Source organism: Pseudorca crassidens, chromosome 5 (genome assembly GCF_039906515.1).
Source record: "Pseudorca crassidens isolate mPseCra1 chromosome 5, mPseCra1.hap1, whole genome shotgun sequence".
Taxonomy (NCBI): domain Eukaryota; kingdom Metazoa; phylum Chordata; class Mammalia; order Artiodactyla; family Delphinidae; genus Pseudorca; species Pseudorca crassidens.
In genome coordinates this window covers 147360998-147381989 of record NC_090300.1, presented here as the reverse complement: position 1 = coordinate 147381989, position 20992 = coordinate 147360998, and the positions used below count along the sequence as shown (strand labels likewise).

General features: G+C 46.3%; 1 protein-coding gene across 3 annotated transcripts in view; it reads right to left on the bottom strand.

The window, feature by feature from the left end:
* TRAPPC10 (trafficking protein particle complex subunit 10) overlaps positions 1-20992 on the bottom strand; it is a 91549-nt gene that overhangs the window by 36865 nt on the left and 33692 nt on the right. For all 3 annotated transcript variants that reach the window (XM_067739619.1, XM_067739621.1, XM_067739620.1), the window contains exons 4-7: positions 13456-13652; positions 9089-9284; positions 6805-6916; positions 4111-4358 (exon numbers count right to left, since the gene is read on the bottom strand). In XM_067739619.1, the coding sequence (XP_067595720.1) occupies positions 4111-4358; positions 6805-6916; positions 9089-9284; positions 13456-13652 (753 nt within the window). The remainder of the gene's footprint in view (positions 1-4110; positions 4359-6804; positions 6917-9088; positions 9285-13455; positions 13653-20992) is intronic.

The following is a 20992-nucleotide window of genomic DNA, read 5'->3' as shown; positions in this document are numbered from 1 at the left end:
AATGAGAACCTAAGCTCATAAAAAATAAGTCAGTACTGAGGCGAACACATCAAAACAGAAATCCTCTGGGCAGTCATTGTAAAAAAAATAAAACGGCCTTCTAGAAAGTATCTTCCTTATATTGTTCTCGTTTACCAATCTGGTAAAGATTAAAATATACACACAAATTACTTTCTTTCTTACCATAGATGCAGGAAAACAGCACTGCTAGTGTGACTAAAAATGGGAAGATCTTTCTGGAAGGCAATTTGGCGATGTACACTAGAAGCGTTAAAGACACATGCATCCTTGAACTGGCCGTTCTACTTGTATGAATGCACTGCATAAAGATGCCATACAAGGATACACACTCCTGCAACTGCAGACACTACTGAACAATCCAAATGTCCGAAACAGGACCAATTAAATAAACAGCAGCTCTTCTCCAGACAGAAACGTCACAGACCAAAAAGGGAACCTCCTGCTTTAGAATAAGCAATGACATTTTCTTCTGTATATCTGTCTGTATTTTCCAAATTTATACAGAGAATATACTCAACTTTTGGTAAAGCGGGGGGAAATCTTTTAAATGTTGCAGACAAAAGAAATACTCTGTAATGGAGTCACTGGAGCTCACGCAGAACTGACATAACTTTCCAGGTGTTACTCCTTGACCCCAGCAGCTGTACGGGGTAGGTACAATTTCCATGCTCACACATTTGCAATCGGGGAGCTGGTCCCAGGCCTTAGGTGGCACCCCTGGGGTGTGACTCCAGGCCCCACCCCAGAGCTGGCATCTGGCCACCACAGTGCCTCCTACTCAGAGAAGATACTTTAAATCAACCGATAAGCCAGCCAGGAAGCCACCAGGGCACGCTTTACAAGCCGCAAGAGCAAACACACACAGCATTTTCTGCAGAAGAAATGTTACAATGAGAAACACGCAAGACGGCTGCAATACTTAGGCTTTTGGCTTTAAAAGGATGAACAACCGTAGCCTAACCCTAGAAGAACCATGTACCGGCTCAGCCTGTGCGTTGCCTGACGCCCTGGCCTATGTGCCGCGCGGCTCTGCCCGGCCCTGTGCAGCAGAACCCAAGGCTCCACGCCGGCCTCTGGCCGTGGACGTGACTGTGAACAATAATCACCAGAAAGCTAGCCAGACATAGGAAACGAGTCTAGTTTTGAGGGTACAATCAAATGTACAGGAAAAGTAAACAATTCTGAGTCTTGAATTTTCATTGTTTCCGTAAAAATTTGAAGAAACTCTAAGAATAAACTTTTCGGGTTAACTGCCAACTGCAAAGCTTAAGATGTAGCAACCCCCCGCCCCCACACTACCTAGACAAAGAATCTCAGCTGAGAAAGTTGAGAGAAGAATTCTGTGTGTGAAGCTCTGCGTGCCCTCTGCAGTGTCATCTTTTGAAAGAAAGAGCCAAGATGCCGCCAGTAAGGAGTGTCCTCACTTGCCTGAAGGATGACAACAGGCTGACCGCCCTGAACTCGCGTCACCTCGTGGGTCCCCAACCCACAGGCAGCCACTGCTGGGCGCCCATCCGCAGGGCCGAGCGGGAAGGCGGGGGGCATCCCGTGCAAGCGGGCTGCTTGGGGCCCAAGCTGCTGGCCTCCGAGCTGCACTGTCGCCCTGCAGCTTGCCCCTCACAAAGGGTGCCTGACTCGGGACGGGAGCCAAGCTTGGGGCGAGAGCGGAAGGCACCTCTGAAGCACAGCAGACAGGACAGGCGGCCCCACAGGAGCGCCACGCCCAGGGCATGCCAGGCGCCCGCCGGGACCAGCGACGGTGGCTGAGGAGGCACCTCAACGGGCCCGGCTGCCCCGTCTGCTGCCCTGACACCAGGGGACACCAAGCGGGGCACGGTCACACAGCACAAGGGGGACAGGGAACGGGAAGTCGTGTCCTCGGGGACCACAGTGTGGCTCCCTCCCCAACTTCAGCACCCTGCTCGCCCTGCAGCAGAAGCAGACAAGCACCAAGGGAGGGGAAGCGCCTTCACGCAGGGAGCGAGGAAAGGGAAGAGCGCCAGCCGGGACGGGATCTGCAGGGAGCACCCGGGACGGCAGCAGCCGTCCTGGACGACAGGCGTCCCGGCCGCTGCCCCCGCCCCGCTCACACCGCCCGCCACCACTCACTCGGTTCTCTTTCCAGCCAAGAGGGTGAAAACTGACCCATTCCAGCGACTTCTACAGAACTCGGGACACAGGCCAAGCCAGGGGACCCATTGCACGGCAAGTGAGTAGGACACTGTCCCCACACGCGGCAGGCAAAGATGCTAGTAGCATCCGCTCCACACTGGCTGTCTCGGCCGCCTGCCTGGGAACTGAGTGTACCCCATCCCCGGGCGCCCTGCCTTCCAGCTTCCTTAAGGCCTGGAGGGGAAGAGAAAGAAGTGTGGGCGGCACCCTGCTCCTTGCTGCAGAGCCAGAGGCCCCCCGGTGCTCCCTCATCTCTCTGCAGCCTGGCAGTTGACTGACTAGTCAACCGTCTAAGGCAAGAAAAAGAATTTGAAAAAGAGTTTGTGACTGGCTGGGCCCAGCACTGAAGAGGCTGGCTCCGACCACTGTCTGTGGTTTCCCACACCTGCCCCCCATCTGTGCACGTCCTAAAAGTCCCTCCTGGGGTGACCCCAATTTGAAAGCGCCACGGCTGAACTGCTTGGACTCTAATACACATCCCATGTTTTTCCCCAATCCAGTAACAAAACAAAATCTCTAAGTCAGTAAACTCTCTAGGCACCCATGAACACAGGCGGCCCTGCCCCACTGATGAAGCAAAGCCCCCGCCCACCCCAGTCTGTACAGCTACACAGGAGTAGCCAAAGCAGATTATCGAAATCTACTCAGTGACAGGCAGCCACAAGAATATCATCTCAAGGTTGAAAATGTTATTTTTCCTCATACACTTGATTATATGTCCAAGGAAAAAAAATAATTCGATAAAAAGTCTTAAATTCTCAAGTTTGTGACTCAGCTAGGCTAGGCATCTCTTCTTTAAAAATTAACTAAAACAGTTTCTCTTCATTTGGGTTTTAAAAAAAAATGTGTAGATCCCTTAAGGCCATTTCACACTAAGTGTTGAGCCTGTTATTTAGTTTTCTAGGGAACACAAAACAGAAATTACTATAATATGAAAACCATCCCTAGCGCCGGTTACCCTGGGTCTTCCGTAACTGTGCCCCTGCGAGCCCTGGTGTGGAGCACGACAGAAAGGACAGTAGCCTGGCTTGGAGGATTTGATTCTGTGCCTAGCTATGTTACTTATAAGTCATCTAACCACTTCCAGACCCACTTTCCTCATTTATAAAATGGAATTAGACCATCCACTTAGTTCTTTACCAGGGAATGGGGGTGTCTATGAATCCTCTGAAATTATATGTAACATTTTGTATGTGCATATGTGCATTTTTCCGTGTAAAGAGGTCACTGAAACAAAAAAGGTGAGAACCCTCAGGCTGGACAGCCGTTAACGTTCCCTTACCTCACTAAAATGTTTATGATGCTAAGGCAAGAAAAGAGTTCAGGAGCCCTGGGGGATATTAGTCCATAAAGACAATATTTCACTGTGAATAAACAACTTAAAGCGCCGCTGACTGTCTCTTTCATACACACACGCACACACGTGTTCATAACGTACCTCCATTAAGCTTCGTGCTACTAATTAACACGGCACAGCTTGCTGTGTGTCACTCACATTGTTACCGGCATGTTCATGTGCAAAATCATTTATCTGAAAAGACAGTTCTGAAATAAAACAAACGTCTACCTACAAAACCTAATTCTGTGTGTCCACCAGGTACACGTATTAATCTTTATCGGTGAAGACCAGCTCCCACAGAATAAGCCAAAGTTACCTTAAAAAGAAAGTGATCTAAGAGGCTCGCTTTGGGCCAACGTGAGTGAGCTCCACCGTGTTGAGAGCAGAAATTACATTTTCGAGCAATTAATTAATCAGTGTAAAGAGTAAGTATGCGAATAATATAGTAAAAATTAAGGACATTCACAAAAAGAAAACTCTTTCCTAAGCACATACAGTTCAATGCCTGGGATGGAAGGTTCCGCGTTTTCTACGCCAACAGTCAGGAAGCGGGTAAATGGGGAAAAGAGACCACTCACTTCCAAGAGCTTCAGCTCCTGCACACAGCTGTGCAGCAGCTCTAGGGCGCGCTGAGCCACCTCCCACGGCCTCTGCAGGAAGAGGAGCAGGGTGCACTGGCGAGAGAACAGGTAACTGCGCAGATCTAACAGGGTGGCTTCTTGCCTCTGTATCAATCCGCGCTTCTCCATATCTATGGGCTTTCGGAGGATCAATCCATTCCAGCTCTTCACCGGCTGGCAGAAAAAAGTCAGCCAGTTGGCACCATCTAAACAAACACACATCGTGAAAGGCGCTGACTGCAGATTCCTCCACCTCACTGCGCGGGACCGTGAGCCCTAGTGGACCGACAGGCGGCTCAGCTACTGGATAGGCCCGAAGCGCCGGCCCACCCCTCTGTCTGCGGGGACCCTGTCTAGGGATGCGGGACAGGGTGGTGACCGCAAGGACACCCACTGGGTACCTGGCACCGAGTGATGGGCACTGGGGGACAGGATGTCGGCCACGGGGCACAAGGCCGTACCAGGCCCAGAAGGTCCTGAGCAGGTCAGGATGCAATCAGAGGCGGCCAGGCTGAGGGTCAGGGACACCTCAGGCTCTGCGGTCAGCCGGCCCCAGGAGGAGGGGCGAGGCCCGGGCGGGAGCATGCTGAGTGTGCTGTGCGGCTCATCTTCCTTCATTTCCGCACTTTTCCTGACTTATCTAAGCCTCACGCCTGTCTCAACTCAACCATGTCAATACCTGAGTCATGCTCCTACAGGAAGGGACGGCAGGCACAAGGAAGACGTAGTGGCAGGAAGCAGAGGAGAAAAATTCTTTAACTGTCAAAAATTTCCAATAAGACTCCTCGATTTTAACTTACAGCCCTAAGACTCAAATGTGATCTTAAAATAAATATAAGAATCTACAATAACAAGTCACTCAATCTTTATGAAAATTCTTTTAATCTACCCATCTCCCTCCAAAAGAGAGGTGTCACAGCCACCTAATTCTACGTTCTCTTCAGGAAGTGACTCACACTGGCACACTTACGTTACCATATGGCTGAAGTGCCAAACACAGCAGAGCATCCTTTACTGATCTGAACTTAGACTCAGCTGATTCAGGGCCCACTAAGCGAGGTGTCCCCTCCCCAGCAGGTCCCTCTGCCGGGGCCCCCATCCCCAGCACTCTCCTGGCTCCCCCCACATTTCAGTCAGGCCTCTCCTCGGAGAGCCTCCCAGGCCATCTGTCTGACACTAAACAGCACCTACGTCACCCTACCCCTGCACCCCTGTGCTCTTCTGCAGGCCACACTTACTAGTCTCACTACCTGACTTCAAGTCACACTTCCGCTTTTCTGTTTCTGTTTCCCCTTCATGTAAACTCCATAAAAGAAGGAATTTTGTTTTGTTCCCTACTGTATTTAGAACAGGGCCTGGCGCAGAGTGGGCTCTCAGGAAGTATCTGTTGTATGAATGAACAAAAATGAACAATATTATTTAGCTGCTAAAGTTGGTCCAGGCTTACTTTTGGTTTTAAATTGCCCCAGGTTTATTTTAAAACTGAGAGAACAAAGAAATTATGTAACACATGATGTAAGAAACATGTGAGCTATCTGAGATATATATGTATAATATGGATATGTAAGATATAAGAAATGGAATTTTACCTCTTCTAAATTTTTAAAACTTAATTGGTGAATACTTTGCTTTGGTTATATGCTTATGTTTGTGTCTCAGCAAAGTAAGGAGATCCAAACCTGAACTGCATAAAAACTGTTTTGGAGTGGGACTCAGTGGGTGACATTTCATCACTCCCAGAACAAGGGCGGTGCCCACAGCCCACGCTGACTGTCCCAGCACCTCACTTCCTACAGGTCTCCTAGCAGACACTACGGTCGCTCCTTGGAATCATGCCTTTCTTCAGACACTGTGACAAGGGTTCTCAAAAGAAGCCCCAACAAAGATGTCTATCACAGCACTGCTTGTGGTAGCAAGAGCGGAAACAACCCAAATGTCCAACACCAGTGGGCTGAATAAAGTCTAACGAATCCACACCATGAAGCACTCTGCAGCTCTTATCAGAAACAACTTAGAACCTGATCTGTTAGCTTGAAGAGATGCCTGTGATGGACTGTTAGGAAGAACAACAAGCTACAGACAAAGGTCATGATAATATGATGCCATTTCCTTCAAAATAAATATCAAGCAAAGAACAGTGAGCACAATTATAAACTTTTTCTTGGTATATGGGTCACTGTGCTAGTTTTGTATTTTTAGAAGACTTTAAGACATCATTTAAAAGTTTAAAAGGAAGATGAACACCCTTTACAATGGTGTCATGTAGGACTCACTGTAATGAACTCTCACATATTACAAAGACAACCTCTCAACAGAAGAAAAAGATTCCCACTCTTATGCTAGCAAGGAGGCACAGAATCAGAAGCATCACTAGCCAGCTGTAGGTTGTAGAAATGACACTTCATATCTAAAAAACAACTTCTTAGACACTTTCATTCCTCAAGATTCTTCTACAAGTGTAAGTGACTAATTCTTAATTCTCATTTCATTTCCTATAGGAACCATGGGAATATACTGTATACAATGTTTTTTAAAAAACAACAACAAAAGATGATTTAATCATTAGGTAAATAAACAGCAGCTTCCATACTATTCAAAAGTGGGGAAAGCTATGTTGAGAAAAGAATTTGTTTCTAAAACTTCATTACTCACCCCCAGCACCAAAGTTGACAACATACTGGGAAAACAGAGCGTCCAGTTCATCGTACTGCACCAGGGCATCTTCAAACTGCTGTAGCATCTCAAAAACAAAGGCAAGTTCCTCCTATTTACCCAAAAAAAGTTAAAAAACAAAAGCAAAAATATAAATCAGTGTTTTGAAACAAGTAGCTATGAAAGATTACAACAGAGAAAAGCATGCAGCATAATGAATAACGCTTGTGCTATACCAAGAAAAGATCAATTTAATGACCACACATGTCAACATTTATGCACACACAAAGAGAAGACCAGAAAGAAGCAGGGAACGACCAACATGATCCCCGGAGTCTCTGCGTGACCCACCCGCAGACTGGGCCTGACTGTTCAGCCTCTCGTCCTCGGTACTTCCCTTGCCCCCAGACACACACGTTTTCAGCAGAATTCTGCTGTACGGAGGAGCAGAATCTTCCCTCCAATTACCTATTTATTTATATCGATATAGACTCATGGACATGAATTTTACCCCACAGGTTGAAACCCAAGTCTGTTAGTACTTATTCTGCTGCACAAACTGCTCCCACTTTGGCCACTGAGGGGGCTCCTGGAGGTGGTGCATACCTTCTGCTGACAGACCTCCACCTTCCTTGTGCACCTCTTAACTTTCTGGTTCTACACGATACTGTATTTTCCCTACACCAGCCCTGGAATCAACCACTCCCACAGGAGCCCTGGCACCTTTTATTGGAGAATGCAGTTTAGAAACCAAGATCTTGGCACTGAGTGTGTTCATTGCTACTGAGGTGTCATTTTTTTCTAGGCCCCATCAGAGGAGACAGCAAGGAAATATATGTGTATGTATTAACCCTCACCTACACATACCTCTGTATTTGTGAATCTATCTAGCCAGCAGCCATCCAACCATGGGTTCACACTGATTCTAAACCAGCACCACTGGGTTCATTTAGACTCCCTCTTTCCTGGTTTGTTACTCTTAAAAAATAAGTTTAATAAGCTTGAAGGGTAAAGAGACAGGGAAATCTGAAAGATCTGTCATTGGTCAATCATACAGGGAATTATGAACACATTCAAATTCCCTTAAGTGACCAAAATCATCCAAATACCACTAAGACAGAAGCATCAGAATAAGAGATAAACTTCAAAATTTCTAATGAGAATTGGTCTTTTATTTATTCAAAATGCATTATTTCTTCAGTGATTAATATACAAGTGATGTTTAAATATGAAAATTACACTTTTTCAGTCAAAACATGGTGAACGAGAACAAGGAACCCAAGAGCAACGTTCTTATCACTCCGCAGTGTTGGGAAGGTCCCCTCCCCCAAGCTACTCTATTACACATCACTGTGTTCTCTTAAGGCTTTTCTTCTTAAAAGAGAAAGAGTTGGGGCTTCCCTGGTGGCACAGTGTTTAAGAATCCACCTGCCAATGCAGGGGACATGGGTTCGATCCCTGGTCTGGGAAGATCCCACATGACGTGGAGCAACTAAGCCTGTGAGCCACAACTACTGAGCCTGTGCTCTAGAGCGCGCGAGCCACAACTACTGAGCCCACGAGCCACAACTACTGAAGCCCGCGCACCTAGGGCCCATGCTCCACAACAAGAGAAGCCACCACAATGAGAAGCCCGTGCACCGCAACTAAGAACAGCCCCTGCTCGACACAACTAGAGAAAGCCCACCCACAGCAACAAACACCCAATGCAGCCAAAAATAATAATAATAAAAAATAAATAATTTTTTTTTAAAAAGAGAGAAAGAGTTGATTACAGACCATACTTTTGTAAACTAGAGTAAAGAAACCAGCTTAAGACAATCTTTTATTGGAACCCAAGGTTATAAAACAAAACTACAGAGGAAACGTTCTTGGGAAGTCATAATTTAATCACAGCGCCAGGCACGGAGTGGACGCCTTTATCATCAGGATCATCACGACTGCTGGGACTCCTCTGCCTAAGCCATGTCCACGGGAGACACCCCAGGAGGCCCGAGACGCTAACAAAACCAGAAGGACTCTGGGAACAAGGCCATTTCATAAAAGGCTAGGCGCCAAGCTCTGAAGCAGCAGCGCAGCTGACAGAATGATTACTCAGCAGACCTCTCTGATCCTCTGCTTAAGAAGCCAAGAGGATGAAGCATCATTTGTTACCTACCGTACTGTCTTTTGGTTTTAAAAACTATGTCAATATGAATTACCAAGAGAGCTGCCTTATTCATAAAGAATGAAAGGGAACGAGAGAAGAAGGAAACAGCCTAGTTCTATATAATCAGCCAAGTACCTGCACCATGAAATAGTCACAGAAGCTCCAGCCTGGCTCAGTCCTCTTCTCCCTCAAGGTTCTCATGTCATCCTCAAACTTGCCTAGGTTTTTGGTAAAAGACATAAGAAGCAATGTCCTGAGTTTGGTCAGGAAAGCATTCCAGGATTCCTGAGTTCGGGAGGAGTCCTTCAAGGGGTCGGAGAGCACGACACACCTGTGGAGAGATGAACGGACTGTGGAGAAACCACCGCAAGCACAGAACCGCTGCCCCCCCCCGGCTACCACTTTCCTGGGGCGCAGGTTGGCATCCTCCCTCCCCTTCCTTCCTTCCTTCTTTAATGGGTAGAAAACATTAGGCAGGTGGTGAGAAATCAGATCGGGAAAAGGCTTCATCGTGAACTGATCTAATGCCACATGAGCAGTCAATGCTGTTCCCAAGAGTGCTGCTGTAGAATGGACTGGAAAGGGGGAGAGGGATTTACGATGAGTCTTGAGTCTTAGATCCTGTCCCCAGGGCTCTCTGGAAAATAAGCTGATCGTATCTCACTCAGTTCCCAAACCCCATTTGCCCTGCCCCCTCCAAAAACCTTTTGGTTCCTTGCAACTGACAGACTAAAATTTAGATGTTTTCACATGGCACACGAGGCCCATGACAACACGGACCAACCCAGCTGTCCAGCTTTGGTTCCTACTATCTCCAGCTCAAGCCCACTCAGCTTCTCATGCTCTCCCGTCTTTTTACCCAGCACCTTCCCCGCACAGCCTTGCTCAGCTGACACACCCTCACTGAACCTCTCCCCCAGCCTCGCCCCTGCTGCTCTGCGCTTGGACCCACTGCGATTCCACGACCACAGCAGTCAGTGCGCCCTGGAAACGCCTCCTCTCTTTGCTGGTCTGTTTCTCCCACCAGACTGTGAGCGCCTCGAGAGCAGCGTTAATAAATACTTGATAAATAAAGGCTTAGAAAGATATTGCTTAACTTGTGGGTATAGTACAATTTCACTACAAAAAGACTTTGTATGCATGGTGTAAAAATATCAAAGGCATAAAATTACAAGTGTTTCCAATGGATTTGGAAAAGGCAGCACATTCATCCGAGAGATTGGAAAAGGTAACTTTCTTTATCCTTGATAACAATAATTCAGAAAGATGAATAAATCTGAACTCAGAAATAACTTTTAAATATTGATGCTATGAGTTTCAACATTCCTCCTCTGTAAATATTTTACCTGAACTACCAGCAAGTAGCAAATGCACAGACTCTAAGTTTCATTTTCTCTGAGCTCCATCATGCCTCTTGGAGGGAGGACTAAGGCTACGGATTATAAGTCAGTGGACAAAGGGCGAAACAGCCATAGTCTAGGTGGTCCACCAGGTGAGTAATCAGTACCAAGAAGAAAATTTTTAAGTCGGTGGCCGGCTTTAATCCAGTCATTCCATCCCCACTAGATTCTGTTTCTTCCCCTGAAAGATAAAGGGGTCCAGTCAGCTCACTCCTAAGCCCCCTCCCTCAAAGGACTCACATGTACTTATTCACTATATGAGCTGCGAGGGTCTATCAGCTCAGTAGTTTCTCCTTAAGGCGTTCTCAAGGATTATAATCCCTGTTTATTCCTGACCAGACACAGAGTTCTCTATACCTACAAGGGGCAGATGAAAAAGGAAACTGACACAAACACCAATCACCAAAACGATGTTTTCCTTCAGTGACCTGGTGCCCATCAATCAGACAATATATTCATTACACTCTCTATCCCTTATTATGCCCTTCAACATTTACTGTTTCTACTACATCTTCTTCTTCTCTTATTAATTAATACAACAAACTATGCTTCAGAAATTCACATCGAGCGCAGTTAACTGAGAAAGGGAGAACCCCAAACAGCTCCTCAGGTCAGGCGTGGTGGAGTCTGAGCTGGAGTAGAGCAGCGTCCACATGGCACGCGGCTGCATGGCAAGGAGCTCCAGGCCGGGGTCTCCACCAGTCACGGGGACGCTGCTGGCACAGACAATTAACACACGACCCTCTGCTTCAGCAACACTTAGCAAAAGCCTGAAAATGCACAAGAACTTTCACCAAGCAATTTTCCTTTTAGAGAGTTATCCTAAGGAAATAATTAAGGATGTAGATAACATCTGAGCTAGAATGATGTTTATAATTTTATAATAGTAAGTAAGCAATAACTTATAAGTCCAGCGGAGGACTGTATAAATAACTTATAGTGCATTAATACTATGGACTACTATACACTAACTAACAATAATAGTGTAGAAATACATTTACTGTTCAAAGAAAACATTCTGTATTAAGTGAAATCTATACTTTTAAGTACAGACTTGTCAAAGGTGGCTTTGCAAATTCATGAAAATCAAAACGTTAGAAGGCATCTCTAAATATTGAAGATGAAATGTTAAAAATTTTAGTAAGTTAAATTTTTCGTATAAAGAATAATCATTAAAAGCAAGTTAGTTTTAAATGGGCCTAGCAGAAACATACTTTTGGAAATTAGATAAAATTATAACGTAGACAAAAACAATCAATAAGCACTTCAAAAAAATTACTACACAATTTGAACTTTTCGTAAGCTTAGACTAACACACCCCATTAGTACCAATTTATTTACTTAACAAAATCCCAAACAAATATGATTTCTTTTGTTATATTAAAAACCACTCAAGGACTTCCCTGGTGGTGCAGTGGTTAAGAATCTTCCTGCCAATGCGGGGGACATGGGTTCGAGCCATGGTCTGGGAAGATCCCACATGCCGCGGAGCAACTAAGCCCCTGCGCCACAACTACTGAGCCCACACACCTAGAAGCCCGTGCTCCGCAACAAGAGAAGCCACCGCAATGAGAAGCCCGCACACCGCAACAAAGCGTAGCCCCTGCTCGCCACAACTAGAGAAAGCCCGCGTGCAGCTACGAAGACCCAATGCAGCCAAAAAATAAATAAGTTAATTAATTAAAAAACAAAACAAAACAAAACAAAAAAACACCACTCAGAGGCCATTCGGGTTTGACTTTGGGCTCCCCCCGTCTCAGCATTCCCTGCGGCCCACTTCCCCTCAGATGGTAAAGCTGCTCTCTTCCCTACAGGCCTTACTGCCGTCCACTCTTCTTTCAGAACAAAAATGTTAGTACACCTAACCACAGAGAGGAAAAGGACACTCAGTAATGGAGCACCTAGCAGAATGTTAAACTGATTCCTTTGAGATAACTAATGTATGAATAACAAACCACAGAAAAAAATCCCCAGAAGTCCAGATTGAGTGAGATTTCCCTAAGATAAAGTGTAAGCTCAACCATCGAACTCAAACTTTAAATACAGCAAGTCTGAACAGTACTGTGTACCCAGCATTGTGTGGAACACAGAAAGGAAGTCCACACGTGGCTCCCTCCCCGAAGAACTGTCAGCTCATCAGGTGGACCTGACACAGGATGCGGTCAAGTGGCAGCCACGTGGCAGGGTCTGGTTGGGACTGCTGGCCGCACACACCCAGGATCTCTTCCCTTAACTCCCCGCACGTCCGTCATTTCTTAGCCCCCAGAGCAGGCCAGCTCCCCTACTCCCAGCTCTTGCCGCACTCTGGAACCTTCTGTCTGAGCATTTGCCACTGCGGTGACCACAAGTGTGATGACTTGGGTGGGAAGTAATGCCCGCCTCTGCCGCTAGACCACGCAGTATCAGAGCAGGGGCGAGGCTCACCACCGCATCCCCAGCATCTCAAGTGCTAAACTGCCAGATACAGACTAAACTGGCCAGGTGCTGAGATGCACTGGCCGGCACAGCTAGGCGCGGACTCTTCGCTTCCTGAAGAGACAGGAAGTGAGCTACCAGCAGGAGAGAGCAGGGCGCAGACACGGCTGAGCAAGAGGGGAAAGTGAGCCCAGGCGCTGAAGTAGCCACCAAAGTCTCAGGTTCCCTTTCAGAGTTTCCGAGGGAGACTAAGCCAGCAGTTTATAACTACTTCTGTCTTAAGGGACTCTCACTAGGTGTTAAGGTAAACAAAACACAGGGTCCCAGCACCAAGAAACGCCCAAGGAGCGCTGCTGTACACAGGCTGCAGACCTCCCAGAGCCCTTCCTGTGCTAACACCCATCACCGGCCTTCCAAGGGGGCCCACCGTGGTCTCTCCCACGGTCACCAGGCCTCGGGGCCCCCCGGCCAGGTAACGCGTTGCAGATGACTGTTCAGAGCTTCTTGCCAGCCGGCCAGGAACTCCACGAGGAGAGGGACCTAGTCTTCTCCTCAGCACCCATCACATGCTCAAGCGTCAGGCATCGGACAGGTGCTCACACAGCAAATATTTACCACCACCCGGAAGCCAGTAAACTGTATCATCCAGACATCAGCCCAAAGAGGTAAAATGAAGCATACACTTACCTGTCACTCTGTTTATTACAGAAATCGTTTCTTATTTTGTCCACAATAGAGGTCCGGGGCAGGATGTTGGTTTTGTTTCTTTTCTTGGCGTCGTTTTCAACTACCACTATTAACCAGTCCACAGAGCTATGAGCTTTGAGAACATTCTGCCACTTGGTGAGGTCGTCTTTTACTGTAGCTTTATACACTTCAGTATCCTGAAAATAAAGAATTCACTGTGAAAGCAGGTTAATTAATATCCTTTAGTGTATATGGCAAATGTGTCCAATAACAGAAGACAGCGCGCTTTCCTGCTCCGGGATGGGGACGCTGCACGGAAAGCCCGGCGCTGGTCCCGGCTGCTGGCACTCTGGGCAGGCTCACACCACACCCCAGGTGTGCGCTGTCCCCAAGACCAGGGACGCCGAGGGGAGGTCTTCCAGCGTTACAGAGGAAGAGGTGGAGAGGCAAGGGCCGAGCAAGCTGCCCACAGCAACACAGTCTGCTAACTAAGCTGGGACTTTAAAACCCAGGTCTGCAGGGCCAGAGGCCATGGGCCCAAGCACAACAGGGTCCCAACACGGTCACAGCCCCGCCTTGATGGGAGAGGCGAGTGGCTGTGGAGCCCTCAGAACCACTCTAACCTCAGTGCCACGTGCAGGCCACGTCAGGGGCAAGGCAGCTTCAGAGGCGAACCCGAGTAAAGAGGACACTCTAGGGCTTTCGAAAGTTGTTCTCATTCACATGGAGCGATAGGGGAGCCGGCCTGGGCCTAACACTCAAAGCTGCTCCTGACTCAGAGCACCACACACCAGCCTGCTAAAGAGCGCACCCCGCCTGCGCGAACGCCAACGAGGCGAGCCTCGGTTCTCTCCCAGGGAGAAGCAGGGAAACAGAAGTGTTCCTTGCTTTGTAACTCTATTTACAACTGACGTTACGCTCCATAAATCCACTAAGCAGATTCAGAGTGAAAAAACCAAGATGCTTAACTCATTTCAATATCAGGCACTTAAAAACCTCTGGAAACTATACTTAGCAGCTACTGTCTAAATACATGCTTTCCCCTCTTTTAACAGAAAGATTCCTTACTATCCTGCTTATATTTTCTCTGGATTTTTTAGTCTCTCTCGAGTAACACTCGTGATTGATCCATGAATGAGTTAAATCTCAAATTCTGTATCAAGTCCCTCCTTTCGTTTAATTAATAAGTGAAAAGTTCCAAAAGGCAGTACTTAAAAATTTTTTAAACTGCTATGTCCTCAGTTTAAATTTGAAATAAGTACACTCTGAAAAAGATCTCTGGGTTAAAAATTAAAAGGAAAACCATCCTGCAAAAATCTCATTTCTGTGAATTAATATCCAACAATAACATACACATACACTGCGTGCTTTCCATGCAGTGGCAGTGCTTAGGACTGGAAGCCTTGATTTTACAATGCTGGTGTCTGTCGAAACCCAGATGCATGACGCCTGGAAGGTGAAACCAAAAGGCCAGGGGGCTGCAGCCACAGAGCCCGGCAGCTTTAAAATCAAGGCGCAGACACAAATCGCAGGGCGGACAAGGGGCGGTGAGGAGTCCCGACAAGCTCCAAGGCCGTCCCGGGGCCAGTTCAGGGCACCCTTCACCAGAATCCACACTGAGGAGAGGTGGCCGCACCCCAGGGGACACCAGCCCCTCTCCTGGGGACATTCTGGGGCAGCTTGCGGGGACTCTCGGGAAGAGGCCTCGCTGAGCGGCCGGCTGGACAGAGTCCCCCAAAGTTCTGGTGGAATCGGGAGGACAGAACCCAGTCCATCACTCACGACAGTGAGCAAACAGCAAACATTCCTAAAAAGACTCACTGACTTTGCAGAAGAGGAACCCAAGCTGAGCCACTGAGGTTAAGGGGTCTCTCAGGAAACCACAGCCAAGAGAGGAAGATGCCATCACAGGGAAGGAAGGGGGACGAGGGGGTCCTAGTGGGGAGCAGCCGCCTCGGCACCAGAGTCAAGCCAGGTGAGGAGGGCATCACAGCGCAGATGACGAAGGACTGGGGGCTGGCTTGGGGTGTCCCAGGACAAGCAGGGCAGGCAGGGCCTCCGAGGCAGGTCATGGGTCACGTGAGGTGGGGAGGGGGTGATCCAGCAGAGCATCAGCCCCAGAGCGGGGGGCACCCACGCCACAGGGCAGCAGGACAGCAGTGACAGGAGAAGGTTCACAGGCAGCGATGATTCCAATAAGCAAACATATGGAGGATAATGAGTGCCTGGCTTCTCCAAGCCGGAGAAGGGAGTTACAAGTATGGAAAGGGAAGGAACTATGTCCCAAGTAGTATAATATGATTTGAAGGAAAGAGGTGTAACTTACAGTGTATACTATAAACCAGAGTTGCCCAACCCCCCGGGCCAAGGACTGGTACCGGTCCGCGCCTATTAAGAACCGGGCCACACAGCAGGAGGTGAGCGACGGGCGAAGCTTTGTCTGCCGCTCCCCATCACTCGCATCACCACCTGAACTATCCCCCCACCCCACCCCCGGTCCTTGGAAAAACTGTCTTCAACAAAACCGGTCCCTGGTGCCAAAAAGGTTGGGGACCGCTGCTATAAACCATAAAGCAACTAGTGGAATAACATAACAAAGAGTTTTACTTTTAAATCTAAACTCCTAAACATTGTCAACTTGCTCCAAAAAATTTTCTTAACAGATGGTAATCAAAACTATCAATAGGAACTTCCCAGGTGGCGCAGTGGTTAAGAATCTGCCTGCCAATGCACGGGACACACGTTTGAGCCCTGGTCCGGGAAGATCCCACATGCCACGGAGCAACTAAGCCCATGTGCCACAACTACTGAGCCTGTGTGCCACAACTACTGAAGCCCACGCACCGCAACGAAGTGTAGCCCCTGCTCCCGCAAGTAGAGAAAGTTTGCGCACAGAAACAAATACCCAACCCGGCCAAAAAGATTAATTAATTAAGTAATTAAAATTAAAATTTTAAAAAACTATCAATAAAACAAAACAAAAGGGCTTACCTGGTGGCGCAGTGGTTGAGAGTCCGCCTGCCGATGCAGGGCACACAGGTTCGTGCCCCGGTCCGGGAGGATCCCACATGCCGCAGAGCGGCTGGGCCTGTGAGCCACGGCCACTGAGCCTGTGCGTCCGGAGCCTGTGCTCCGCAACGGGAGAGGCCACAGCAGTGAGAGGCCCGCGTACCACAAAAAACCAAAACCAAAACCAAAACCAAAACAAACAAAAACAAAACAAAACAAAAAAACTAAAACAAAACAAAAAAACCCCACAGGCTCCCTATTAGAAAACAAGTTTAAGGAAAACAAAACACCATCATCCATAATGCCCACAAAAACTACACCTAGCAAAAAAATGCAAGACTTTTATGAAAAACATTATGACACGTTACGAAAACATAAAAAAGCCATAAAGAATGGAGAAACAAACCAGGTTCCCGGAGGAGAAGATTCATGATCATTAAAATTCTTCTCAGATGAACGTGTAACTTTTCCAAGACAATCCCAATCAAAACACCTCAGTCTCTTGTGTTTTTCTTTTCAGTCACTGTTCCAGTTACCTATGGCTTTGTAACGAACCACTACAATACGCAGTGGCCCAGAGATTTGCTCACAGACCTGCACCCTGGAGATTTGGTGGACAGCTCGTCTGCCCCACGTGGTGTCAGCTGTGGCACTGGAAGGCTAGGAGAGAGAAGGCAATGACATGTCTGCTGATGGACACTAGCTTGTTGACAGCATCTGCTGGGGCTGGGAGTGCACACCTCCAAATGGCCTTCCCACAGGGGCACTGACTTCCTCTGAGAATGGTGGCTGGGATCTGACAGCAAGCATCCCAAGAGGACGCAGCAAAAGATATATTCCCTTTTAGGACAGTCTCAAGAGTCATAGCTTCTCTTCTGCCAGTCAGACCCACCCAGATTCAATTGGAGGAAACACAGACCCAGGCTCTCATGGCAGGAGTGTCACTGCCGTGCAGAGAAGAACACGTGGGATGGGAGATACTGGTACAGACATTTTTGGAAAATAAAATCTGTACACCTAACCATCGGATTCTAAAATTCATATGAAAGAGAAAATGCATGCTAGCCAAGAGATTTATTTTAAAAGGACAGATATCAATACATATTATAAAAATGTAATTAAATGTAATTAAAAGTCTGGTCCAGGCATAGAACAGACAATGATCAATAGAACTGATGTGTCCAGAATATTGTGCATAAAGGATACTGCTTTAAAATAAAGGTGATGGGACTTCCCTGGTGGTGCAGTGGTTAAGAATCTGCCTGCCAGGGGCTTCCCTGGTGGCGCAGTGGTTGAGAGTCCACCTGCCGATGCAGGGACACGGGTTCGTGCCCCGGTCCAGGAAGATCCCACATGCCGCGGAGCGGCTGGGCCCGTGAGCCATGGCCGCTGAGCCTGAGAGTCTGGAGCCTGTGCTCCGCAACAGGGGAGGCCGCGGCAGTGAGAGGCCCGCGTACTGCCAAAAAAAAAAAAAAAGAATCTGCCTGCCAATGCAGGGGACATGGGTTTGATCCCTGGTCTGGGAAGATCTCACATCAGCGGAGCAATTAAGCCCGTGTGCCACAACTACTGAGCCAGCGTGCCTAGAGCCCGTGCTCCACACAAGAGAAGCCACCACAATGAGAAGCCAGTGCAACCCAATGAAGAGCAGCCCCTGCTCGCCACAAGTAGAGAAAGCCTGCGTGCAGCAACGAAGACCCAATGCAGCCAAAAAATATAAATAAATAAATAAAAATTAATTAATTAAAGTTGACATTTTCAGTAAGTGGGGAAAAGGTAGACTATTATGAAATGATATTAGGTCAAGTTGCTCCCCATTTAGACAACAAATTAGACACTGAACCCACACTGCTCCTATCATATACAAAAATAACTTGAAGCTATACAGATCCAAATATAAAACACAATTATAAAAATATTAAAAGAAAACATAGGAGAAAATCAGTTACTATCTTCAGATAGACAAGGCCTTCCTAAACATGAAACACTACTCAGAAACCATGTTTTTGATGACATATTTCACTCCATAAAGATTATAATAGTTATTAATATTCATGCACTAAATAATACATCAACTACCTATATAAAACAGAACTACAGAAGATGCAAGAGAAATAGAAACATTCTAATAATAGAAGACTTTAACATACACACTGTCAGTTAAAGATAGATCAAGTGGACAAAACAAAATATAAATGACCTCAACAACATAATCAGTACAAGCTCTTATGGGTACATATTTAATATTACAATCTAAAAACAAAGAAAATACATTCTCAAGCACACATGGAACATCCAGAAAGACTTTATTAGGTCACAAAGAAAAAAAATTTTCCTAATAGCAGAAAATATTGAAAACACCACTCTAATCACAATGCAATAAAATTAGAAATGTTAACGTGAAAAAATTTTTAAACTTCCTTCTGGAGATTAAAAAACTTTCTGTTAAACTATTGAGCGTAAGGGGCGATACAAACAGAAAATAGAGAATTTCTGAAAAATAGTAACAGAACACGGGAATATATTTAAATTTACATCTTTAAAGACCTATATCACTAAAAAAGTTTAGAATGAAAATAAATGCATTCCCAACTTAAAAAAACTAGGAAAAGAACAAAGTAAACTATAAGAAAACAAAAGGAAGGAAATAATAAAAATGGAAGCAGAAATTAATGAGATAGAAAACATGCTAATAGTATATCAGATTAATAAATAAAACTCCTGTTTCTCTGGGGGGGGGGGAGAAACAACTAATTTAATCAAGGAAGAAAGGAAGAAAACACAAATATACAAAATAAGAAATAATGATGGGGAAATAACTATTGACACAGAGCATTTTTTTTTTTTTTTTTTTTTTGCGGTACGCGGGCCTCTCACTGTTGTGGCCTCTCCCGCTGCGGAGCACAGGCTCCGGACGCACAGGCTCAGCGGCCATGGCTCACAGGCCCAGCCGCTCCGCGGCATGTGGGATCTTCCCGGACCGGGGCACGAACCCGTGTGCCCTGCATCGGCAGGCGGACTCCCAACCACTGTGCCACCAGGGAAGCCCCAGAGCATATTTTAAAAGTTGAAAAAAGACCACTTCATACACCTCAATGAAAAAAAATTTTTAAACTGAAATGTATAATTTCTAAGAAAAATATAGTTTATCAAAATTGACAAATGGCTGAAACAGATCAATTTCCATGGAAGGGACACAGAAAGTGATCAAGGAACTATTCCACAAGAAAGTACCAGGTCCAGATGGTTTCTCAGGAGAACTCTAGCAAACCCTAGAGACCAGATAGTACTAGTGCTACGTAAATTGTTTCAGATAGAGAAAACAAAAACTTCCAAGTTATTTTTATGAATCAAGTACAACATTGATACCTAAACCTGATAAACACAGCAGAAAAAAAAGTTATAGACCAATCACTTGTGAATATATTGATACATGCAAAAAATCCTAAATAATGTGAACAGACGCCAATACCACATTAAGAAAATAATACTCTGACCAAGTGGAATATACCAGGAATGCAAGTATGGTTCAATAATTAGAAACCCATTAATGTAATTCAACAAATTAGTAGATATAAGTGGGAAAAATCATGATTATCTCCACCAGGTATGAGAAAGGCTTTAACAGGATTCAACAGTGTATTCCTAATAAAAACCCTCGAGAAAATAGGAACGGATGGAAGTTCCTTCACACACTCACTCAAATTTACCTTATTCCCATAGCCAGCGCCCTACTGTGGGGAGACACCACAGGCATTCCCACTGAAGTCAGGAACAAGGAAAAGATACCCACTGTCTCCACTGCTACTAGACAATGTCTTACAACAGGAAAAGCAATTTGAGGCATAAGAATTGAAAAGGAAGAAACAAGACTCTGCAGGTGACAGGATAGGGTATCTGGAAAACCCTAGACTTTGGGGCCTAGAGAACCAATGATAAAACTAACTCAAACAATAAAAGAATCCAGTAAGGTTAACATGAAAAAAATCAACGTCTTCATATACAAAAAAAATAACCAACTAGAAGATATAATGGGAGAGAAAACCCCGTTGACAATAGCAACTAAAAAGTAAAATACTTAGAAAAGTAATTTGATACTAAAATCCATGTGGAAAAATAAACATGCCAGAACAACTAGGCAAACACTGAAGAGAATGACCCCTGGGAGAGGACCAGCCCGACCAGGTACGAATGTGGACTGTCAGTCTAGGGAAAGCACGAACGGCAAACAAAGTCTGCACTCTTCATAGCAGGTTTGTTTCTGGCTGTAGTACAGGTGTAGCAATTCTGAAACTATGCTATGCATATTGCAGGACTGAGCAGGTGAGGGAATGTGTTGATGCGTCAGAGCCAGGGTAGATATAAACACGGAACAGGGTAAGGCGAGAAAGAGCCCTGTGGGGTTAGAGGCTAAAATCAGAGGCATCAGTATCAACTCATGATTTCTAAGACACGTGCTTCCCTAGCCCTGTGTAGTCAAAAGGCATAGAAGCGGGGACCCTCCCACAGTGCCAGGGGAACCAGGGCT